This window comes from Theropithecus gelada, chromosome 9 (assembly GCF_003255815.1).
Source record: "Theropithecus gelada isolate Dixy chromosome 9, Tgel_1.0, whole genome shotgun sequence".
In the NCBI taxonomy this organism is placed as follows: Eukaryota; Metazoa; Chordata; class Mammalia; order Primates; family Cercopithecidae; genus Theropithecus; species Theropithecus gelada.
In genome coordinates, this window is record NC_037677.1 from 71,833,211 (window position 1) to 71,859,415 (window position 26,205).

General features: G+C 40.0%; 1 protein-coding gene across 1 annotated transcript in view; it reads left to right on the plus strand.

Annotated features, from left to right (window-relative positions):
• Positions 1-661: 661 nt before the first annotated feature.
• The window catches only part of RTKN2 (rhotekin 2), an 86,382-nt gene continuing 60,838 nt past the window's right edge, over positions 662-26,205 (plus strand). The window contains exons 1-2 of the mRNA XM_025397995.1: positions 662-938; positions 6,766-6,962. Coding sequence (XP_025253780.1) covers positions 879-938; positions 6,766-6,962 — 257 coding nt within the window. The 5' untranslated portion in view covers positions 662-878. The remainder of the gene's footprint in view (positions 939-6,765; positions 6,963-26,205) is intronic.

A 26,205-nucleotide genomic window follows, 5' to 3' on the forward strand; every position in this document is an offset into this window, starting at 1 on the left:
GTCTTTGTGCTCATCTTTAGGGCAGCAAGAAATACGGCTCTTGAGAAATAGTACTCCATTTTGCTGTCACCTTGGATGTTGGTGGGGAAACAAGGGGAGAGGGAAAGAGAGAGTGATAGAGCTGAAAGAAATCCTTCGCAAGAAAACAGAGTAAGTGGACAGAGTAGTGGGCGGGGAACATCTGGGATTATAAACACTGGGGGCAAAGACAAAACCTTGTGAAATGGCTGACATAGTATCTTACGAACCTGATGAATAAAACCATTATCTCTGGGTGACCCTGGTGACAACGCTGGGCAAGGTGAGAGGAGACAGCGAGCGCTGTGTTTGAGAGCAATGTTACTGGTTCTCTGAGAGCGAGACCGTGGGCTCGTAGTGACACCGTGGGTTCCTGAGTTGTCTGGGAGTACAGGGACGGCAGCCTCGAGTCTGTCCAGCTACGATCACTTTGTAAGGCCTTCGGTGGGATGCGGGCAGAAGGCTCCCAGTGCAAAGGGCGTGCCACGAAAACCACCAGCCAGAAACCTGCGCTGCGACAGGTGCGCTCCGCCGCCAAATCTTTCCCTGTGGCCCCTCCCACTCCCGTTCCAAGCCCGCCCACATCCCTGTCCCGGCTTTAAGTCCGGCGCCGCCGCCCTCTCCACCGCCCCGCCGCGCTGGAGCCTGGGGTCTCGGCAACTTCCGGCGGCGGGAGCGGCGGGGCGCGAGGCGTGCCCACTGCGCGTGCGCGTCGGCCGGGCTTCTCCTGCGCCCCCGGCCCCTGCGACTGGGACTTGGTACAGCCGGGCGGTTGGCGTCCTCCGCGGCTCCAGCCAGGGGCGGGCTTTTCAAATCTTCCTTTGAAAGAGTGGCGACCGCCCGGACAGTTCGCGCTGGAGATGGAGGGGCCGAGTCTGAGGGGTCCTGCGCTCGGCCTGGCGGGGCTTCCCACCCAGCAGGTGAGTTGCGGGAGGGACCCTGCCGCGGAAGGAGAGGGAGCCGGGGTTCTGTTCCTCGCGCCTTCGCTTTGTGGAGTCGTCGGGAAAGCCTCTCCCCTGCTCCTCTGTTTCAGCGGTGGCCACAAACAAAGGGAGGGACTAGGAGACTGCACTCTTGGGGCTCTAAAGGGCCTGGATATCGGCACCGCCGGATTTCTCAGAGAGGGAGCTGAGGTCGGGAGTGGGAAGGCGGGGCCGGGGTCCCAGCGCGCGTTTGAGGTGCACTTGTCTGCTGCCCTCCCCAGGCTTTGGACGCCTGTCTTTTTGCAAGTGTAGGTGATGCCGGGGAAATGGGAGCCACTTGATTCCCAAGAAACCCAGCGAGGCCAGTGGAAGACAGTTGGCTTATTACAGATTTAATGGGAAGCACAGTAATGGAGCGATGTCTATGTCTACACACAACACAGAACTGGTTGGGGTGGGGGGTGGGGTTCGGAGTGGAGTAGAGGCAAACTGCAACCTCTGCACTTTAGAGAAAGTTGAAGGTTTGATAGTGGGTTCTTTCTCAAATCATTAGAAAGGAAAAAGAGAGTACACATTAAATTGGATAGAAGTTTGATGTTTGCTTTTGTGCTATGTAAATTGTGTTAGAAACCTTTTTATTTTGCTTTTTACTAGACCAACATTATTTCTTGGCAGCATCAGTTATTAAAATGTTACCACTTTTCACTCTTAACCGTAACTTTAGGGTCTTAAAAGAAAACTCTGATGTCTTTAAGCTGGATCTTCACTTCTATTTTAATCTCTACCTTCTTTTGCCTACTTCAGAAGTTGGTTAAGCCATATGAAAGTGCCAGTTTTGTAGGTCAAAATTGGTAAAATATTTGCAATTTCATTCATATGGAGGCACCTGATATCTTTGTTTAAAAATCTAGAATTTCCTTAGCAGACACAAAATTGTTAGGAAGTTTTCAATAATACTGTGAAAAATAAAGCAAGACATTAAGATTCATTATGCAAAAGAAGTCCAGTGTCTTTATCAGTAATTTTTATGCTGTTTTATGTCAGCATTTTCAAAAATTTCAAAGATTTTGATGTACTTTTTTTCGATCCTGTCCTGTTATATACTTTGGCTGTCCGCCTAACAAAATCTTAATTTATAGTGAATTGGCATTCTATTGAGATTCTTGTATGTATCATATAGGTGTAGGTGTAGGTGTAGCTGTCCAGGTGTATTTATTGAGCTTCAGGCTGCAGGAATAGGAATGGTACAGAAGCGACAAGAGGATAAAATCATGAAGGAAGTTTAGCTGCAAGGAATGAAAATAATGTGTAAATATATATAAAGGCTTGGTTATTTACATGTGGGAAGGTACAATACTTAATTTTTTAGGCAGGACAAAATCGAAATGATTGAAATGCAGAATCTTCAGTTTAGATTTGGAGAAAAAACACAAAATAGTAGTAGGTTTCAACCTAACAGGAATATTGAGGGTCAGTCAGATAATTTTATACTTGACTAATACTGAATTTTTATTTGGCATTTCCTTTGATACATGAATGAAGCTGCCATGTTATCGAGATAAGGCCAAAGATTTTGAGGTGGCCACACCCTAGTCAAACACCTCTACTGAAACCCTGGAGTCCTCTGCGACTCCTCACAGCATAGAGTATTGGCTTTGTAGTCAGATTCAGGTCAAACCAAACTCTTCTTGTTGTGCAACCTTAAATAAGTTATCTCTGTTTTCTAAGTTTCAGTTTCCACAGTTGTAGATTGGGTATTCTGCCTATCCCAGACAGCTGTTGGAATTCAAGAACATCTCTAAAGTACTTATCACAGCACCTAGCACTCAGGATGTGCTTGAGAGATGACTATTGTTGTTATTATCCTTTGTCCTATTCAGCTGAGTGGTTCCGGCAGTCCCCTACCTTTTCTTACAAATGTTTAAGCTTTTGGAATTTTAATAAAAATAAAATTCAAAAAGTAATACTATCTCATTGCAGGAAAGTCAACATAGAAACATGAATTTACGAATTCTCTCTCTAGTTCCATTCCCCAGAATGGCCGCTGTTAACAATTTCCAGACTTTTTTCTGTACATAAACAATTCTTAAAATCCACACAATTTCTTTTAGCAAAATGAGAATGGACTGTATTTACTCTTTTCTTCTTCTTCACCTTGGTCTTTTGGTTAGCATGGCTTAACTATATCCATTAGGTGAATGGTAGTTTATATGTGCTGCCGAAGCGAGCACAGGTGAATGGTAGTTTATATCTTGATTACTGCAGTTGTCTTTCCAGGAGTTCAACTTCAGGTTTTTTTAAGTCAGTTTTTAATACCAACAATAAAGCCATTTTCTTTGCACTTCCTTCATACTAGGCTAGCTCTTAAAACCTAGTAGGTTTCTGTTTCCTACTTAATCTAAATTTTCGTTTTTAAGGTATTTTCCTATTTCATTCATAGCCTTGTCCATATATTTTTATCAGCCTAACTTGTTAAAGTACTTACGGGGTCAGGACAGTGACAAAGGCTTCTGTTTGACTTGATTAGAGGCAAGCCCTTATTCAGAAAATTGGAAAAGAAATAAGAGGATGATGGCCTTACCTCATTCTCTCCTCTTTCTGGAGACTGGCATTCAAACACTCCTAAAAGGAGTGGTTACAGAGAGACTAGCTTTTGTCTTTGGTCCTAATCAGCCTTGACTCTACCTGGCCGAGCCATTATGGCTGAGGGAGCAACACTGGTGATTTTCCACTCCGTACTCATCCTCTTTGAGGTCAATAAACGTCACTATTGAATGCCCAATCGGTGCCCTTATTACATGATCATTATTCTTATTGGGGATAGCACTAGACATCAACCCTTACCCCAGATGCACTGTGTACCCTTAGTAACTAAAGACAGCTCTAAAGGGTTTCAGTTCCATAAACCCTTCCTTGCTAGAGCTAGCATTGCTTAACCAGAGAGGCTTTTTCTGCATGTAAAGTATAGATGTGTACTAAAAGAAGTTGCATGGGAAATACAAAACTGGCTAAAACCAGTAGCCTTAAAAAAAAAAAAAAAAAACAAACTCAGAATACATTGAAAACCATATGTACACTTAACAACTCATCCTGCTTATGTTAGCCTTCTGGGATCCACTTAACTCACATTTGCCTGAGACCTGCCTCAGCGAGGGAGGTAAGATTATAGTTTACTATGTATGTTAATTTGGCTGGATTATGGGTCAGTAAACTATTTCTATAAAGGGCAAACAGTAAATATTTTCAGCTTCGCAGGCCACTCAGTCTCTGTTGAAGTCACTCAACTCTGCCCTTGTAGCTTAAAGGAGCCATAGACAATACGAATGAATGTGTCTGTGCTCCAGTATAACTTTATTTACAAAATCAGGTCCCAGCCAGGCCATAGTTTTCTGACCCTTGCTCTAAAGAAAAAAAATCTTCACAGTAGTATCTGTTAGATACGCCTCATTTCCTTAATAAATAGTACTTTAATCTTACATCATCTTCAAACTTTTTAAATGTACTTTTTAAAAAAATCCTGGCTACATTTTCTTTCTCTACTATTTCCCAAGCTTCTATAGTTTTATGGAGAATTCATTGTAAGTGATGGTGAGAAGATACTCTTTATTTATGGGACAGAAACCCAAACTGATTCGTTAATGTGGCTGTAGCCACCTGCTGGTTCTTTAAGGTTGTTGCAACTTTTAAGATTGCTGTGGAATTTCAAATAGTCCAGCTGTGCTTCTCTACCCTGGCTGACCATTGAATCACCAGAAGAACTGTAAAAAAAAAAAAAAAAAAAAAAAGGGCTCAAGCCCCACCTCCAGAGATCCTGCTTGGTCTGGGGTAGGTCACAGGTTTAGGTACTTTTATAAGGCCCTTCCTCTCTGCCTCAGATGGTTTGAATATGCAGCCAGCTTTGAGAACCACTGTGCTAGTTCAACTGCCTATCTCATTGCAGCATTTAAAACCAAAATAGAATTTAGTGGCACCAGATGGTATTTGTTTATATTTGAGTTGTGGGGTAAAACTATTCATCCCAGCTTTAGGTTGCTCCCTATGTGCACTCCCCAATATAGTCAGTCTGCCAGAGTTTATTTCTATAGACATATGGGTCACATAGATAATTCTTATAATTAATTGCTAATTACATTAAAGAAGAATTTACTTTGGGGCTGGTTAACTCATAAAAAGATGAAATGGAGTTGTTGAAATTCAGTCGTGTGCAGCGAAGGAAAACCAGCGAATGACTACATTTATATAGTACACCAGTTTTGAGTTACAACACTATATGAGAAGGTTTTTATGTGGTGATTACATGATGTAATTACAGGAGGTAATTAAACAGATCTGTTTTCTGTGTGTAAATAGTACAGTTGATTGATTTGGATAGTCAAGTTAAATCATCTGCAGTTTGTCTTTTGGGGTAGTCTTCAAAGACTGTTAGCTCTCCTAACTTTCATCTTTTCTTTTTGAAAAGGTTGTCTAGACGTTTTGTTACTAGATTTCATTTACATTTTTAAATTTACATTTTGATCCAATCAGAAGGTAAATTATTGTCTTTATTTTGTTTACCATAGAAACTAGGGTGATCACTTTATCTTTAAGAAATAGACATACTAGAAACATCATTACATGTTTGTGATACAATAAAGAGTACCTTTGATTTATAATTTTTATAAAGTCATTGTGAATTAAATCAGAACTGTACATTCAGTGTGTAGAATTTTAATGTTGCATGTGAAACTTGTATGTAGAATCAGGCCATTAAAAGATAATTATATGGAATAAAAGACTTTCAGAAATAAACTATTTAGTAGTTTCATGGTGAACCCTAAAACTAAAATAAATGGTATGTCCAGAATTATATTATAAAGCTCTGTTCCAGATAGCTAAGGCTTCTGACATTTTCTATGTACAATGCTTTCGCTCTCTTGCTTCTGAGATTGTGTTTACACTGCCTACTATTACAAATAGCCTGTTTCCTCCCTGCTACTAAATGTTGGCTCCTTTACTCAGTATCGGCTTTTTCAGAATGTTTGTCTTGGTTAATTCACTGTCATCAACCACATTGCCATCTCTTAATACAATTTATATAATATATATGTGTGATATATTGTTCACGTTAGTTATTGTATGTTTTCTAAGGCTGTTATAACAAATGACCAAGACTAAGTGACTGAAAACAAGAAAAATTTATTCTCAAACTTATGGAGGCCAGATGTCTGAAATCAAGGAATTGGCAGGGTCACGCTCCTCTGAAGGCTGTAGGAAAGAATTCTCTTCTTGCCTTTTCCAGCTTCTGATTACTGCCATCAATCCTTGGTATTTTTTTGACTTATAGACGTATTAGTCTCTGTCTTCATATGTCATTCTCTCTGTATGTGACTGTGTCTTCATGCAACCTTTCTTTAAGGACACTAGTCATTAGATTTAGGACTTACTCTAATCCAGTATGTCCTCATCTTACCTAATTACATCTGCAAAACCCTCTATCCAAATAAGGCTACATTCTGAGGCACTGGGTGGACATAAAGTTTGGAGAGACACTATTAAACTTCATATAGTTATAGGAACACATAATGTTTGTCACCTTTGTTTATGTTCTGTTTATTCAGTTTCTTTAGATTGTAAAGATTTCCTAATGAAGCAAGAAGTTAAGAATTGCAAAGAGCACTTTAAAATAGCTATTTTTACACTACATATATTTATATTAAAACTTTGTTGCTTTCTCAATATGGTATACAATTATGATATCTAGTACATTTTGCATCTATTATGGGTTAAAATGTAATTTTGGATTTTTGCTATATTTTAAAGATGCACTTTTTTTTTTTTTTTTTAGGACTGCAGCATTCAAGAAAAAATAGACTTAGAAATTCGAATGCGAGAAGGAATATGGAAACTCCTTTCTCTGAGCACTCAGAAAGATCAGGTTTTACATGCAGTTAAGAATCTTATGGTGTGCAATGCTCGAATAATGGCCTATACATCAGAGCTACAGAAATTGGAAGAACAGATTGCAAATCAGACTGGAAGATGGTTAGTAACATAGTTTACCTGTGACTTTTAATGTACTTAAATATGTAAATTTAAAACACAGTATAATTTAAGCTTAAGTACACATGTCAAATCACCAAACTGTTTAAAAAAGCAAATACACTGAAGTAGTAGCTAACGTCATAAACAGTTTGCTGATAGAGCTCAGAGTGAACTTAGCAGCTTTTATTGGGCTGTTGTGTTCAATATGTAGTTATAAAATGAAAATTATTCAGACGCAATGACTGAGGGAGCATTTTAAGAAGAAAGGACCAATATTGATAGAAATGTAGAGTAAGAAAATTAATTTCTTAGAAATATGTTAATAAAAAGGTACTAGCTGTGAGACATGGAAACTCAAGTATAGAAACTGAGATGAGTGAGCAGCAAAATTATGAAGAGATAAAACCTTATGAATGGAAAGGAACTTCTTGATATGGTGAATGTAAGTCCCAGAGAGGCAAAAAACCTCAAGGACATTCATGCAACAAGTGATGAAAGCTAATGAGAGTGAAGATTTGCTAAGTATTAATAACTTCTGGTCATGTGTTCTATCATCTCATGCTGCTCTTTTAGATAGATCGATGATTTGTATATGAAATTTATATCCGATCTTATTTACAATGCCAAATCTTACTTGAACCTAAAAATTGGTTCAGTTTAGTGGCTGGATATTGGTGTATTTTAAATACAAACAGTCTTAAATTCCCTTTTGTTGATTTACAGCTCTGACACAAGGGAAGAATTTCTTGTTAGACAATAGTGATTGTTGAGCTGAGCATAGCATCATTAAATTCTTGAAAAGTAAGTTAAAAACACTAGAGTCTTGAGATTTCTGTAAAAATAAAATTTTGATGAGGATGTGATGTAAAAGAGACCCGGATACAAAGTATCCAACCGTATTAGCTATATTGCCATGGGATAGCCTTTTTTTTTTTTTTTTTAAGATGGAGTCCCACTCTTGTCGCCCAGACTGGAGTGCAGTGGCGCGATCTCGGCTCACTACAACCTCTGCCTCCCGGGTTCAAGCGATTCTCCTGCCTCAGCCTCCTGAGTAGCAGGGACTAAAGGCGTGTGCCACTACACCTGGTTAATTTTTTTGTATTTTTAGTAGAGATGGGGTTTCACCATGTTAGCCAGGATGGTCTCAATATCCTGACCTCATGATTCGCCCGCCTCGGCCTCCCAAAGTGATGGGATTACAGGCATGAGCCACTGCGCCCTGCTGGGATAGCTATTTTTTTTTTTTTTTTTTTTTTTTGAGACGGAGTCTCGCGCTGTGTCACCCAGGCTGGAGTGCAGTGGCGCGATCTCGGCTCACTGCAAGCTCCGCCTCCCAGGTTCAGGCCATTCTCCTGCCTCAGCCTCCGAGTAGCTGGGACTACAGGCGCCCGCCACCACGCCCGGCTAGTTTTTTGTATTTTTAGTAGAGACGGGGTTTCACCATGTTAGCCAGGATGGTCTCGATCTCCTGACCTCGTGATCCGCCCGCCTCGGCCTCCCAAAGTGCTGGGATTACAGGCTTGAGCCACCGCGCCCGGCCTGGGATAGCTATTTTAATCTCCTTGTGCCATTCAGTTCCTTCCTTACAGTGGGCATGAAATTTACATTTTGAAAATTGAGATTTTATATATTCCAAAACCTAATGTAATGCCTTTTACATACTTAGTACTCAACAAATGTCAGTTTTCATTGTTGTGTGCCCCCAGCATTATACAATGAAATCGTTCCATTATCATAATGTAGGAAAATATTTTTCAGATAGACATACATTGATTTAAGTCAGTGCTTCTCAAAGTTGGTAACATGTAGCACTGAGAGTACATGATGCAAAGTCATAGAATAAATATAGCATGTCTTCTTAGAGCATGAATTTTTAAGATTAAGCATGAGAAGTTTAGAATAGTGGAGTATTTTGAGGTTCTGCTTTCTTATACCTGGGGATATATGTTCCCTCTCAGCCTTTTTATTAGGATATTTTGTCGAGAAGGGAAATTTCAGTGGAAAAGTTTGAGAAGCCCTGATTTTAGAAAGTATGGGACTAAACATTATATTATGTCATTATCACAATATCTGGAATATTATTTTTGGGACCATATCTGCCTCCATATTTAATGCTCTTTAAGTATTAATGAGTTATGAATTGACCATTTCTTAAATTTGGCAGTGTGGCTTTTCTGAAGTTGCTGATTTATAAAAAAATATTAAATAAGCCTAATGCCTGTTCAATCTATATAGCAGTGATGGGGAAAAATTAGGACCCCCTAACTGGAAATGTGTTTGATTTTCAGTTTCTTTTAATATATCTGTGATCGATGAAAATATCTTTGTCACTATACACACACATATATATTTGTTCATCATTCATGTATAAACAGTTTTCTCTTAATTATTATTGCTGGAGTTTAAAAAAAATCTTGTATATTCTATATTATTCTTTGTTTATTGCTTCATTTTGTATATGAAGATATAACCTGAGGTCACTGATCAGATGTAACTAGAAATTATACTTGCTTTGTTATCACAAAAATGACTGGAAGATTAATGATTTAGTTCCTTGAAGAAAGTTATGTAAATTATGCAGATATTTACTGAATATCTACTACTTGCAGAACACTTATTAAGCACTGTGCTAGGGTATCTATATTTAAAAAAACAGTTTGTCAAAATATGACAATATTGTATATTCAGCAAATATTTTGCCTTTACAGACTCAGCAGTCTGTTCCTTAGTTTGGTCAGTCCTTAAGGTGGAAAAATGCTCAGTTTTATATTGCTGCCAGAGTTAAAATTAATAGCATTGTAATGAGAACACTAGTCTACCTTCTCTAAATTTTATGATAAACTGTCAAAAAATAAGTATAGATACTAAATCTAGACTTTTTCAAAGAAGAATCAAGTAATTGTGAAGTGGTGGAATTGAGGAATATCTAATAGAACAATTGGGTTTGGATCTTCTGGATTGTGAAGGATGGATAGAATCCAGGTAGGTGAGCAGGAGGAAGGCAGCATTCCAAGAAAAATAGCAAAATAGGCCAGGCGAAGTGGCTCACGCCTGTAATTCCAACACTTTGGGAGGCCAAGGTGATCAGATTGCTTGAGCTCAGGAGTTTGAGATCAGCTTGGGTAACGTGGCAAAAACCTGTCTCTACAAAAAATACAAAAATTAGCCAGGCATGGTGGCGTGTGCCTGTACTCCCAGCTACTCGAGAGGCTGAGGCAGGAGGATTGCTCAAGTGTGGGATTTCAAGGCTAGAGTGAGCAGTAAGTGCACCACAGCACTCCAGCCAGCTCAAAAGAGTGAGATTCTGTCTCAAAAAGAAATAGCAAAATAAAAATTTACATTGAAAAATCAGTATGAATTATTCAAGAGCAGTGAAAAGATCTGTTGTGTTGAGTCTGAAGATCAAGGCAAAGATGAAAAGGAAGATCCAAGAAAGATCCAAGAAAGCCCGGAATGCTAGGAAGTTCTTTGGTATTAATTAACAGCCTTTCCAGGTGCCAGGCATTGTGTAAGATGTTCACAAATATCACATGAAAAATGGAGAAAGATAGTGTATTAGTTCATTTTCACATTGTTAATGCAGACATACCCGAGACTGGGTAATTTATAAAGAAAAAGAGGTTTAATGCACTCATGGTTCCACATGGCTGGGGAGGCCTCACAGTCATGGCAGAAGGCAGAGGAGGAGCAAAGTCACGTCTTATATGGCAACAGGCAAGAGAGCGTGTGCAGGGCAATTGGGCCTTTATAAAACCATCAGATCTTGTGAGACTTACTATCATGAGAACAGCACAGGAAAAACCTGCCCCCCAGTGATTCAGTTACCTCCTAATGGTCCCTCCCATGACGCATGGGGATTATGGGACCTGCAATTCAAGATGAGATTTGGGTGGGGAGACAGCCAAACCGTATCAGATATAAACCTCTTTTAAAGGCTGTAACTCTTTAAGGATACACAGGGCTTTTGTGGCTAGGTCATGAATCCAGGTGACTTAAAATCCCATGCACCTCTGTCTCCCACTCCTTCCGAAAAAGAACCTGTACTTTTTTTTTTTTAACTATTGCTCCAAGCTGCCATGGTGAGCTATTACAGGGCTTTATATATATTTGCTTACCCATGAAAATATCTTTTATGTTATATATACATATGTATATTTCTTCATCATGTAAAAACATTGTTTTTCTTAATTATTGAATTCTGGAATTTAAAAAAATCTTGAATATTCTATATCCTGTTATCCTTTATCTTTTTTTTTTGAGATGGAGTCTCGCTCTGTTGCCCAGGCTGGAGTGCAGTGGCGCGATCTTGGCTCACTACAAGCTCCGCCTCCCGGGTTCACGCCATTCTCCTGCCTCAGCCTCCCGAGTAGCTGGGACTACAGGCGCCCGCCACCGCGCCCGGCTAATTTTTTTTTTATTTTTAGTAGGGACGGGGTTTCACCGTGGTCTGGATCTCCTGACCGCATGATCCGCCTACCTCGGCCTCACAAAGTGCTGGGATTACAGGCGTGAGCCACCATGCCCGGCTTATCCCTTATCTTTTTGTTTTTTTTTTTTTTGAGACGGAGTCTCACTCTGTCGCCCAGGCTGGAGTGCAGTGGCCGGATCTCAGCTCACTGCAAGCTCTGCCTCCCGGGTTTACGCCATTCTCCTGCCTCAGCCTCGCGAGTAGCTGGGACTACAGGCGCCCACCACCTCCCTTGGCTAGTTTTTTTGTATTTTTTAGTAGAGACGGGGTTTCACCATGTTAGCCAGGATGGTCTCAATCTCCTGACCTCGTGATCTGCCCGTCTCGGCTTCCCAAAGTGCTGGGATTACAGGCTTGAGCCACGGCGCCCGGCCTTCCTTTATCATTTTAAGCAAGGAAGGGGTATGATAAAAACTGGTATTTGGGGAAGGTTATTTGGCAGCAGGGTATTAAAAAAGGTGGTGAGAGTAAATAATTGAAATAACCAGTTTTTAGGGAAAATATTTAAGAATAGGCAGACATAGAAATGATCTTATAAAGAAGTAACCTTTTGTTAGAGAAAAGAGGAAATCAAAACTGTGTGTGGGTTTCTTTAGGGCTTTTCTAATAGATCTTCACTCAAGGTGCTCTCTGTACATAATCATTCTGCAAGAACTTTTCAGTTACTTCTCAATCCAATGAAATTATTTAAAAAGTCAAATAATCTTACTTCATTCTAGAGGCTTTTAAAACTGGGGTTCCAGGAAAGAATTAAGTCCTAATGTCCCAAGAACTCCATTGTATACATTGACTTAACTTCTGCATATAGAATAGTGCTACTTTTGTACCACCCTTGGAAAAATTCAATAAATGGTTACTCTGTGCTTTAGATGAGGAACCACAGTTGAGAAATCAGTAACATCATTTGTTGTTTTTTTAAAACCACACAATCCTGAGAATATTGACAACTGGTGAAATGTTCTATTACCATACTGTTCTAATAATATAACAAAAACTTTGTTCTAAATTGTGTTTGGGTAGGAAACACCTAGTACACTGCCTGTTCTTTATGCTTGAATAAGCCAAAATACCCAGGCTTCTGTATAGTTCCCAGTGGAGTCAGGATGTAAAAACCTTTCTGGATTGGGTAGGCAGTAGGTCGTTAGGATGAGGTGCATAGGTTGCTTACTGCCTCAATTTAGAGAGTATCATGGCTTGGTTACAGCAGTCTGTTAATTTGCTGGACTTTTGACTAGTAAACTATCATTGTACCTTTTTTTCTGCATGCTGTGGCTGGATATGGCTACTTAAAAGACGATTTATTTCAGTCTACTTCTCAAAAAATAACTATTACTTTCCGTTTACTGAAATAGGCATTCCAGAATCTTTGGGGTCTGATCCCAAACTACTTGCACTCTTATCTTTCAATTTCTGCTTTACAAATGTATTGCAGTCAAATGCTTGATCGTATCCCAAAAACAGTTCTTGGATTTTCTTATCTCCAGTGCATTTGCTTACCCTGAAGTACCATATCTTCCATTCCCACTTGATGAAACCCATTTGTTCTGGGACACCATACTTGCCTCAAAGTTTTCTTGATAATTCTATTCGGAAAGTAATTATTCCTTTATGTCCATGGTAAGGACCCAAACAATGACTATTTACCTCCTTTTACTTTTAGTACCATCCAAATCATGAATACCTCACTAGAACATACTACATTCTAATAGAGCTATTTATAATCAACATATGTTTTCATAAATTATAAGCTTTTGGAAACAGGGACAATGATTCTTCTTGTCAGTGAAATAGAGAGGATATCACCACTAATTTCACAGGATTATTGTGAGGATTTGGTGCCTGGAGCTTAGAGGGAACTCATAGCTGAGGCAACTCTTGGTTCTCTCCTTCTTTCTATCTTATATCCCCCAGAACACCAACAGCGTTGTGTACTTACTTAAGAAAAATTTAATGTATGCTTCATAAATCAAGTTTTGCCCTGTATCCCCTTAATGTGTATGATGAGCAAATAGGGCTTAGAATTTAATAGGAGTTAATTATATACCAGTTACTCTTTTTTTGTCACCTTCTTTTATGTTCTTAGGTTCTTACTGTCATTTGTTGGTCCAAGTGTCTGCTTATCATGTTCCAGATTATCATTTATTCCCAACTATGTTTGCTTTTTAATCAACTTTTTATATGAAATTTGCATATATAAATATTATAAGAATAGTACAATCAACATCATGTGTATTCTCCTCCTAGGTTGTCCAGTTAATAGTTTGCTATATATATTCACCTTCATCTCCTCTACCATTTTTTCTACACACACACACACACACACACACACACACAAATACACATACAAGCGTGTGTATACATGCACACATTTTTCTTTTTTGTTGTTGAACCATTTAAAAATAAGTTGCAGACAACATGGCACACACACCACAATAATTTGGCATGAATCTTTTAAAAATAACATTCTTCTACATAATCAAAATATTATATATAAAATATTAGTAATTCCATAATAATAATCTAATATCTAGTCCATATTCAATTTTACCAAGTTGTCAGAAGAAAACTGTTTATCTTTTTTTTTCCCCAAACCAGAATTCAGTCAAGATCTGTGCAGTACGCTTGGTTATATCTCTTCCGTTTCTTTTAATTACTCTGCCTATTTCTAAAAACCTCTTGTCATTTATACTTTGAGAGTCTCGGCCAGGAATGGTGGCTCACACCCGTAATCCCAACACTTTGGGAGGCTGAGGTGGGAGGATGGCTGTAGCCCAGGAGTTCAAGACCAGCCTGGGCAACATAAGACCTTGTTTCTGCAAAAAAATACAGAAAAGTTAGCCAGGAGTGGTGATGTGTGCCTGTGATCTCAGCTACCCAAGAGGCTGAGGCAGGAGGATCACTTGCATCCAGAAGCTTGAGATTGCAGTGAGCGACAATCATGCCACTGCACTCCAGCCTGGGCATCAGAGCAAGACCCTGTCTCAAAAAAAAAAAAAAAACCTAGTTTTTTTAGCCTTTAAAATATCCTGCATTCTGCATTTGCCTGGTTGTTTCCTTGAGGTATCGTTGAACCTTTTCTTATATTCTCTGTTTTTGCCATAGATGGACATTGAGTCTAAAGGCTTTATCAGACTCAAGTTAAACATTTTTTTCTAGGTGAGGCTGGGGACCATTATATGCTCCCAATTGATGCAATAGGATATCTGGTCTTATCACCAGCTAATGCTGAGTTTGAACCCTTGCTTTAGATGGCAGTTGCCAGCTTTCTTCTTCATGATAAAATGGTTTTCCCTTTGCAGTTCGTAAGTAATCTGTGGGGTGTTGGAACTGGGTGACTATTCTGTTATCCAGTGAGCTTTAACTTAATGGCTTTATCATCCATTTATGATTCTTGCCTAAATCAATTATATTTATGATGGGGTTTGTGAAACAGTGATTATCTAATTCTAGTATTCCTTCTACATTTATTGGCTGATATTCTTTTTTTTTAATTATTATTATACTTGAATTCTAGGGTACATGTGAACAACGTGCAGGTTTGTTACATATGTATACATGTGCCATGTTGGTGTGCTGCACCCATTAACTCATCATTTACATTAGGTATATCTCCTAATGCTGTCCCTCCCCCCTCCCCCCACCTCACAACAGGCCCTGGTGTGTGATGTTCCCCTTCCTGTGTCCAAGTGTTCTCATTGTTCAATTCCCACCTGAGTGAGAACATGTGGTGTTTGGTTTTCTGTTCTTGCAATAGTTTGCTGAGAATGATGGTTTCCAGCTACATCCATGTCCCTACTAAGGACAGGAACTAAGGTGTATATGTGCCACATTTTCTTAATCCAGTCTGTCATTGATGGACATTTGGGTTGGTTGCAAGTCTTTTTTTTTTTTTTTTTTGAGACGGAGTCTCACTCTGTCGCCCAGGCTGGAGTGCAGTGGCCAGATCTCAGCTCACTGCAAGCTCCGCCTCCTGGGTTTACGCCATTCTCCTGCCTAAGCCTCCCAAGTAGCTGGGACTACAGGCGCCCGCCACCTCGCCCAGCTAGATTTTTTGTATTTTTTAGTAGAGACGGGTTTCACTGCGTTAGCCAGGATGGTGTCGATCTCCTGACCTCGGAATCCGCCCGTCTCGGCCTCCCAAAGTGCTGGGATTACAGGCTTGAGCCACCGCGCCCGGCCGGTTGCAAGTCTTTGCTATTGTGAATAGTACTGCAATAAACATACGTGTGCATGTGTCTTTAGAGCAGCATTATTTATAATCCTTTGGGTATATACCCAGTAATTGGATGACTGGGTCAAATGGTATTTCTAGTTCTAGATCCTTGAGGAATCGCCACACTGTTTTCCACAATGGTTCAACTAGTTTACAGTCCCACCAACAGTGTGAAAGTGTTCCTATTTCTCCACATCCTCTCCAGCACCTGTTGTTTCCTGACTTTTTAATGATCGCCATTCTAACTGGTGTGAGATGGTATCTCGTTGTGGTTTTGATTTGCGTTTCTCTTATGGCTAGTGATGATGAGCATTTTTTCATGTGTATGTTGGCTGCATAAATGTCTTCTTTTTAGAAGTGTCTGTTCATATCCTTTGCCCACTTTTTGATGGGGTTGTTTTTTTCTTGTAAATTTGTTTGAGCTCTTTGTATGTTCTGGATATTAGCCCTTTGTCAGATGAGTAGATTGCAAAAATGATCTCCCATTTTGTAGGTTGCCTGTTCACTCTGATGGTAGTTTCTTTTGCTGTGCAGAAACTCTTTAATTAGATCCCATTTGTCAATTTTGCCTTTTGTTGCCATTGCTTTTGGTGTTTTAGATATGAAGTCCTTGCCCATACCTATGTCCTGAATGGTGTTGCTTAGGTTTTCTTCTAGGGTTTTTATGGTTTTAGGTCTAACGTTTAAGTCTCTAATCCATCTTAAATTAATTTGTGTATAAGGTGTAAGGAAGGGATCCAGTTTCAAGTTTCTACATATGGCTAGCCAGTTTTCCCAGCACCGTTTATTAAATAGGGAATCCTTTGCACCTTTCCTTGTTTTTGTCAGGTTTGTCAAAGATCAGATGGTTGTAGATGTGTGGTATTACTTCTGAGGGCTCTGTTCTGTTCTATTGGTGTATATCTCTGTTTTGGTACTAGTACCATGCTGTTTTGGTTACTGTAGCCTTGTAGTATAGTTTGAAGTCAGGTAGCGTGATGCCTCCAGCTTTGTTCTTTTGACTTAGGACTGTCTTGGCAATGCGGGCTCTTTTTTGGTTCCATATGAACTTTAAAGTAGTGTTTTCCAATTCTGTGAAGAAAGTCATTGATAGGTTAATGGGGATGGCATTGAATCTACAAATTACCTTGGGCAGTATGGCCATTTTCACGATATTGATTCTTCTTATCCATGAGCTTGGAATGTTCTTCCATTTGTTTGTGTCCTCTTTTATTTCATTGAGCAGTGAGTGGTTTGTAGTTCTCCTTGAAGAGGTCCTTCACATCCCTTGTAAGTTGAATTCCTAGGTATTTTATTCTCTTTGAAGCAATTGTGAATGGGAGTTCACTCATGATTTGGCTCTCTGTCTGTTATTGGTGTGTAAGAATGCTAGTGACTTTCGCACATTGATTTTGTATCCTGAGACTTTGCGGAAGTTGCTTATCAGCTTAAGGAGATTTTGGGCCGAGACAATGGGGTTTTCTAAATATACGATCATGTTATCTGCAAACAGGGACAATTTGACTTCCTCTTTTCCTAATTGAATACCCTTTATTTCTTTCTCCTGCCTGATGGCCCTAGCCAGAACTTCCAACACTATGTTGAATAGGAGTGGTGAGAGAGGGCATCCCTGTCTTGTGCCAGTTTTCAAGGGGAATGCTTCCAGTTTTTGCCCATTCAGTATGATATTGGCTGTGGGTTTGTCATAAATAGCTCTTATTATTTTGAGATATGTTCCATCAATACCGAATTTATTGAGACCTTTTATCATGAAGGGCTGTTGAACTTTGTCAAAGGCCTTTTCTGTATCTATTGAGATAATCATGTGATTTTTGTCTTTGGTTCTGTTTGTATGCTGGATTATGTTTATTGATTTGCGTATGTTGAACCAGCCTTGTATCCCAGGGGTGAGACCCACTTGATCATGGTGCATAAACTTTTTGATGTGCTGCTGGATTTGGTTTGCCAGTATTTTATTGAGGATTTTTGCATTGATGTTCATCAGGGATATTGGTCTAAAATTCTTTTTTTTTTTTTTTTTTTTTTAATTTATTTATTATTATTATACTTTAAGTTGTAGGGTACATGTGCATAACGTGCAGGTTTGTTACATATGTATACTTGTGCCTTGTTGGTGTGCTGCACCTATCAACTCGTCATTTACATCAGGTATAACTCCCAATGCAATCCCTCCCCCCGCCCCCCTCCCCATGATAGGCCCCGGTGTGTGATGTTCCCCTTCCCGAGTCCAAGTGATCTCATTGTTCAGTTCCCACCTATGAGTGAGAACATGCGGTGTTTGGTTTTCTGTTCTTGTGATAGTTTGCTAAGAATGATGGATTCCAGCTGCATCCATGTCCCTACAAAGGACACAAACTCATCCTTTTTTATGGCTGCATAGTATTCCATGGTGTATATATGCCACATTTTCTTAATCCAATCTGTCACTGATGGACATTTGGGTTGATTCCAAGTCTTTGCTATTGTGAATAGTGCTGCAATAAACATACGTGTGCATGTGTCTTTATAGCAGCATAATTTATAATCCTTTGGGTATATACCCAGTAATGGGATGGCTGGGTCATATGGTACATCTAGTTCTAGATCCTTGAGGAATCGCCATACTGTTCTCCATAATGGTTGAACTAGTTTACAATCCCACCAACAGTGTAAAAGTGTTCCTATTTCTCCACATCCTCTCCAGCACCTGTTGTTTCCTGACTTTTGAATGATCGCCATTCTAACTGGTGTGAGATGGTATCTCATTGTGGTTTTGATTTGCATTTCTCTGATGGCCAGTGATGATGAGCATTTTTTCATGTGTTTGTTGGCTGTATGAATGTCTTCTTTTGAGAAATGTCTATTCATATCCTTTGCCCACTTTTTGATGGGGTTGTTTGTTTTTTTCTTGTAAATTTGTTGGAGTTCTTTGTAGGTTCTGGATATTAGCCCTTTGTCAGATGAGTAGATTGCAAAAATTTTCTCCCATTCTGTAGGTTGCCTGTTCACTCTGATGGTAGTTTCTTTTGCTGTGCAGAAGCTCTTTAGTTTAATGAGATCCCATTTGTCAATTTTGGCTTTTGCTGCCGTTGCTTTTGGTGTTTTAGACATGAAGTCTTTGCCCATGCCTATGTCCTGAATGGTACTACCTAGATTTTCCTCTAGGATTTTTATGGTATTAGGTCTAACATTTAAGTCTCTAATCCATCTTGAATTAATTTTCGTATAAGGAGTAAGGAAAGGATCCAGTTTCAGCTTTCTACTTATGGCTAGCCAATTTTCCCAGCACCATTTATTAAATAGGGAATCCTTTCCCCATTTCTTGTTTCTCTCAGGTTTGTCAAAGATCAGATGGCTGTAGATGTGTGGTATTATTTCTGAGGACTCTGTTCTGTTCCATTGGTCTATATCTCTGTTTTGGTACCAGTACCATGCTGTTTTGGTTACTGTAGCCTTGTAGTATAGTTTGAAGTCAGGTAGCGTGATGCCTCCAGCTTTGTTCTTTTGACTTAGGATTGTCTTGGAGATGCGGGCTCTTTTTTGGTTCCATATGAACTTTAAAGCAGTTTTTTCCAATTCTGTGAAGAAACTCATTGGTAGCTTGATGGGGATGGCATTGAATCTATAAATTACCTTGGGCAGTATGGCCATTTTCACGATATTGATTCTTCCTATCCATGAGCATGGTATGTTCTTCCATTTGTTTGTGTCCTCTTTTATTTCACTGAGCAGTGGTTTGTAGTTCTCCTTGAAGAGGTCCTTTACATCCCTTGTAAGTTGGATTCCTAGGTATTTGATTCTCTTTGAAGCAATTGTGAATGGAAGTTCATTCATGATTTGGCTCTCTGTTTGTCTGTTACTAGTGTATAAGAATGCTTGTGATTTTTGCACATTAATTTTGTATCCTGAGACTTTGCTGAAGTTGCTTATCAGCTTAAGGAGATTTTGGGCTGAGACAATGGGGTTTTCTAAATATACAATCATGTCATCTGCAAAGAGGGACAATTTGACTTCTTCTTTTCCTAACTGAATACCCTTGATTTCTTTCTCTTGCCTGATTGCCCTAGCCAGAACTTCCAACACTATGTTGAATAGGAGTGGTGAGAGAGGGCATCCCTGTCTTGTGCCAGTTTTCAAAGGGAATTTTTCCAGTTTTTGCCCATTCAGTATGATATTGGCTGTGGGTTTGTCATAAATAGCTCTTATTATTTTGAGGTACGTTCCATCAATACCGAATTTATTGAGCGTTTTTAGCATGAAGGGCTGTTGAATTTTGTCAAAAGCCTTTTCTGCATCTATTGAAATAATCATGTGGTTCTTGTCTTTGGTTCTGTTTATATGCTGGATTATGTTTATTGATTTGCGAATGTTGAACCAGCCTTGCATCCCAGGGATGAAGCCCACTTGATCATGGTGGATAAGCTTTTTGATGTGTTGCTGAATCCGGTTTGCCAGTATTTTATTGAGGATTTTTGCATCGATGTTCATCAGGGATATTGGTCTAAAATTCTCTTTTTTTGTTGTATCTCTGCCAGGCTTTGGTATCAGGATGATGTTGGCCTCATAAAATGAGTTAGGGAGGATTCCCTCTTTTTCTATTGATTGGAATAGTTTCAGAAGGAATGGTACCAACTCCTCCTTGTACCTCTGGTAGAATTCAGCTGTGAATCCATCTGGTCCTGGACTTTTTTTGGTTGGTAGGCTATTAATTGTTGCCTCAATTTCAGAGCCTGCTATTGGTCTATTCAGGGATTCAACTTCTTCCTGGTTTAGTCTTGGAAGAGTGTAAGTGTCCAGGAAATTATCCATTTCTTCTAGATTTTCCAGTTTATTTGCGTAGAGGTGTTTATAGTATTCTCTGATGGTAGTTTGTATTTCTGTGGGGTCGGTGGTGATATCCCCTTTTTCATTTTTAATTGCGTCGATTTGATTCTTCTCTCTTTTCTTCTTTATTAGTCTTGCTAGTGGTCTGTCAATTTTGTTGATCTTTTCAAAAAACCAACTCCTGGATTCATTGATTTTTTGGAGGGTTTTTTGTGTCTCTATCTCCTTCAGTTCTGCTCTGATCTTAGTTATTTCTAGCCTTCTGCTAGCTTTCGAATGTGTTTGCTCTTGCTTCTCTAGTTCTTTTAATTGCGATGTTAGAGTGTCAATTTTAGATCTTTCCTGCTTTCTCTTGTGGGCATTTAGTGCTATAAATTTCCCTCTACACACTGCTTTAAATGTGTCCCAGAGATTCTGGTATGTTGTATCTTTGTTCTCATTGGTTTCAAAGAACATCTTTATTTCTGCCTTCATTTCGTTATGTACCCAGTAGTCATTCAGGAGCAGGTTGTTCAGTTTCCATGTAGTTGAGCGGTTTTGATTGAGTTTCTTAGTCCTGAGTTCTAGTTTGATTGCACTGTGGTCTGAGAGACAGTTTGTTATAATTTCTGTTCTTGTACATTTGCTGAGGAGTGCTTTACTTCCAATTACGTGGTCAATTTTGGAATAAGTACGATGTGGTGCTGAGAAGAATGTATATTCTGTTGATTTGGGGTGGAGAGTTCTATAGATGTCTATTAGGTCTGCTTGCTGCAGAGATGAGTTCAATTCCTGGATATCCTTGTTAACTTTCTGTCTCGTTGATCTGTCTAATGTTGACAATGGAGTGTTGAAGTCTCCCATTATTATTGTATGGGAGTCTAAGTCTCTTTGTAAGTCTCTAAGGACTTGCTTTATGAATCTGGGTGCTCCTGTATTGGGTGCATATATATTTAGGATAGTTAGCTCTTCCTGTTGAATTGATCCCTTTACCATTATGTAATGGCCTTCTTTGTCTCTTTTGATCTTTGATGGTTTAAAGTCTGTTTTATCAGAGACTAGTATTGCAACCCCCGCTTTTTTTTGTTCTCCATTTGCTTGGTAAATCTTCCTCCATCCCTTTATTTTGAGCCTATGTATGTCTCTGCGTGTGAGATGGGTCTCCTGAATACAGCAGACTGATGGGTCTTGACTCTTTATCCAGTTTGCCAGTCTGTGTCTCTTAATTGGAGCATTTAGTCCATTTACATTTAAGGTTAAGATTGTTATGTGTGAACTTGATCCTGCCATTATGATATTAACTGGTTATTTTGCTCATTAGTTGATGCAGTTTCTTCCTAGCCTCGATGGTCTTTACATTTTGGCATGTTTTTGAGATGGCTGGTACCGGTTGTTCCTTTCCATGTTGAGTGCTTCCTTCAGGGTCTCTTGTAAGGCAGGCCTAGTGGTGACAAAATCTCTAAGCATTTGCTTATCTGTAAAGGATTTTATTTCTCCTTCACTTATGAAACTTAGTTTGGCTGGATATGAAATTCTGGGTTTAAAATTCTTTTCTTTAAGAATGTTGAATATTGGCCCCCACTCTCTTCTGGCTTGGAGAGTTTCTGCCGAGAGATCTGCTGTGAGTCTGATGGGCTTCCCTTTGTGGGTAACCCGACCTTTCTCTCTGGCTGCCCTTAAGATTTTTTCCTTCATTTCAACTTTGGTGAATCTGGCAATTATGTGTCTTGGAGTTGCTCTTCTCGAGGAGTATCTTTGTGGCGTTCTCTGTATTTCCTGGATTTGAATGTTGGCCTGCCCTACTAGGTTGGGAAAGTTCTCCTGGATGATATCCTGAAGAGTGTTTTCCAGCTTGGTTCCATTTTCCCCCTCACTTTCAGGCACCCCAATCAGACGTAGATTTGGTCTTTTTACATAATCCCATACTTCTTGCAGGCTTTGTTCATTTCTTTTTCTTCTTTTTTCTTTTGGTTTCTCTTCTCGCTTCATTTCATTCATTTGATCCTCAATTGCTGATACTCTTTCTTCCAGTTGATCGAGTCGGTTACTGAAGCTTGTGCATTTGTCACGTATTTCTCGTGTCATGGTTTTCATCTCTTTCATTTCGTTTATGACCTTCTCTGCATTAATTAGTCTAGCCGTCAATTCTTCCACTCTTTTTTCAAGATTTTTAGTTTCTTTGCGCTGGGTACGTAATTCCTCCTTTAGCTCTGAGAAATTTGATGGACTGAAGCCTTCTTCTCTCATCTCGTCAAAGTCATTCTCCGTCCAGCTTTGATCCGTTGCTGGCGATGAGCTGCGCTCCTTTGCCGGGGGAGATGCGCTCTTGTTTTTTGAATTTCCAGCTTTTCTGCCCTGCTTTTTCCCCATCTTTGTGGTTTTATCTGCCTCTGGTCTTTGATGATGGTGATGTACTGATGGGGTTTTGGTGTAGGTGTCCTTCCTGTTTGATAGTTTTCCTTCTAACAGTCAGGACCCTCAGCTGTAGGTCTGTTGGAGATTGCTTGAGGTCCACTCCAGACCCTGTTTGCCTGGGTAACAGCAGCAGAGGCTGCAGAAGATAGAATATTTCTGAACAGCAAGTGTACCTGTCTGATTCTTGCTTTGGAAGCTTCCTCTCAGGGGTGTACTCCACCCTGTGAGGTGTGGGGTGTCAGACTGCCCCTAGTGGGGGATGTCTCCCAGTTAGGCTACTCAGGGGTCAGGGACCCGCTTGAGCAGGGAGTCTGTCCCTTCTCAGATCTCAACCTCCGTGTTGGGAGATCCACTGCTCTCTTCAAAGCTGTCAGACAGAGTCGTTTGCGTCTGCAGAGGTGTCTGCTGCTTTGTTATTGTTTTCTGTGCCCTGCCCCCAGAGGTGGAGTCTACAGAGACAGGCAGGTTTCCTTGAGCTGCTGTGAGCTCCACCCAGTTCCAGCTTCCCAGCAGCTTTGTTTACCTACTTAAGCCTCAGCAATGGCGGGCGCCCCTCCCCCAGCCTCGCTGCTGCCTTGCCGGTAGATCACAGACTGCTGTAATAGCAATGAGGGAGGCTCCGTGGGTGTGGGACCCTCCCGGCCAGGTGTGGGATATGATCTCCTGGTGTGCCTGATTGCTCAAAGCGCAGTATTGGGGTGGGAGTTACCCGATTCTCCAGGTGTTGTGTGTCTCAGTTCCCCTGGCTAGGAAAAGGGATTCCCTTCCCCCTTGCGCTTCTCAGGTGAGGCAATGCCTCGCCCTGCTTCAGCTCTCGCTGGTCGGGCTGCAGCAGCTGACCAGTACCGATCGTCCGGCACTCCCCAGTGTGATGAACCCAGTACCTCAGTTGAAAATGCCGAAATCACCGGTCTTCTGTGTCGCTGGCGCTGGGAGTTGAAGACTGGAGCTGCTCCTATTCGGCCATCTTGCTCCGCCCCCTAAAATTCTTTCTTTGTTGTGTCTCTGCCAGGCTTTGGTATCAGGATGATGTTGGTCTCATAAAATGAGTTAGGGAGGATTCCCTCTTTTTCTATTGCTTGGAATAGTTTCAGAAGGAATGGTAACAGCTGCTCCTTGTACCTCTGGTAGAATTTGGCTGTGAATGCGTCTGGTCCTGGACTTTTTTTGGTTGGTAGGCTATTAATTATTGCCTCAATTTCAGAGTCTGTTATTGGTCTGTTCAGGGATTCAACTTCTTCGTGGTTTAGTCTTGGGAGGGTGTTTGTGTCCAGGAATTTATCCATTTCTTCTAGGTTTTCTAGTTTATTTGCATAGAGGTGTGTATAGTATTCTCTGATGGTAGTTTGTATTTTTGTGGGGTCAGTGGTGATATCCCCTTTATCATTTTTTATTGCATCTGTTTGAGTCTTCTCTCTTCTTTATTAGTCTTGCTAGCGGTCTATCTATTTTGTTGATCTTTTTTAAAAAAAAAAACAGCTCCTGGATTCATTGATTTTTTTTTTTTTTTTTTTTTTTTGAAGGGTTTTTTGTGTCTCTATCTCCTTCAGTTCTGCTCTGATCTTAGTTATTTCTTGCCTTCTGCTAGTTTTTGAATGTGTTTGCTCTTGCTTCTCTAGTTTTTTGGATTGTGATGTTAGGGTGTCAACTTTAGATCTTTCCTGCTTTCTCTTGTGGGCATTCAGTGCTATAAATTTCCCTCTACATACTGCTTTAAATGTGTCCCAGAGATTCTGGTATGTTGTATCTTTGTTCTCATTGGTTTCAAAGAACATCTTTATTTCTGCCTTCATTTCGTTATATACCCAATAGTCATTCAGGAGCAGGTTGTTCAGTTTCCTTGTAGTTGAGTGGTTTTGACTGAGTTTCTTAATCCTGAGTTCTAGCTTGATTGCACTGTAGTCTGAGAGACAGTTTGTTATAATTTCTGTTCTTTTACATTTGCTGAGGAGTTCTTTACTTCCAACTATGTGGTCAATTTTGGAATAAGTGCGATGTGGTGCTGAGAAGAATGTATATTCTGTTGATTTGGGGTGGAGAGTTCTGTAGATGTCTATTAGGTCCGCTTGGTGCAGAGTTGAGTTCAATTCCTGGATATTCTTGTTAACTTTCTGTCTCGTTGATCTGTCTAATGTTGGCAGTGGGGTGTTAAAGTCTCCCATTATTATTGTGTGGGAGTCTAAGTCTCTTTGTAAGTCTCTAAGGACTTCCTTTATGAATCTAGGTGCTCCTGTATTGAGTGCATATATATTTAGGATAGTTAGCTCTTCTCGTTGAATTGATTCCTTTACCATTATGTAATGGCCTTCTTTGTCTCTTTTGATCTTTGATGGTTTAAAGTCTGTTTTATCAGAGACTAGTATTGCAACCCCCGCTTTTTTTTGTTCTCCATTTGCTTGGTAAATCTTCCTCCATCCCTTTATTTTGAGCCTATGTATGTCTCTGCGTGTGAGATGGGTCTCCTGAATACAGCAGACTGATGGGTCTTGACTCTTTATCCAGTTTGCCAGTCTGTGTCTTTTAATTGGAGCATTTAGTCCATTTATATTTAAGGTTAAGATTGTTATGTGTGAACTTGATCCTGCCATTATGATATTAACTGGTTATTTTGCTCGTTAGTTGATGCAGTTTCTTCCTAGCCTCGATGGTCTTTACATTTTGGCATGTTTTTGCAATGGCTGGTACCGGTTGTTCCTTTCCATGTTTAGTGCTTCCTTCAGGATCTCTTGTAGGGCAGGCCTGGTGGTGACAAAATCTCTCAGCATTTGCTTGTCTGTAAAGGATTTTATTTCTATTTCACTTATGAAACTTAGTTTGGCTGGATATGAAATTCTGGGTTGAAAATTCTTTTCTTTAAGAATGTTGAATATTGGCCCCCACTCTCTTCTGGCTTGTAGAGTTTCTGCCAAGAGATCTGCTGTTAGTCTGATGGGCTTCCCTTTGTGGGTAACCCAACCTTTCTCTCTGGCTGCCCTTAACATTTTTTCCTTCATTTCACCTTTGGTGAATCTGACAATTATGTGTCTTGGAGTTGCTCTTCTCAAGAAATATCTTTGTGGCGTTCTCTGTATTTCCTGAATTTGAATGTTGGCCTGCCTTGCTAGGTTGGGAAAGTTCTCCCGGATAATATCCTGCAGAGTGTTTTCCAACTTGGTTCCATTCTCCCTGTCACTTTCAGATGTCACCAGTCAGACGTAGATTTGGTCTTTTCACATAGTCTCATATTTCTTGGAGACTTTGTTCATTTCTTTTCACTCTTTTTTCTCTAAACTTCTCTTCTCGCTTCATTTCATTCGTTTGATCTTCAGTCACTGATACCCTTTCTTCCAGTTGGTCGAGTCGGTTACTGAAGCTTGTGCATTTGT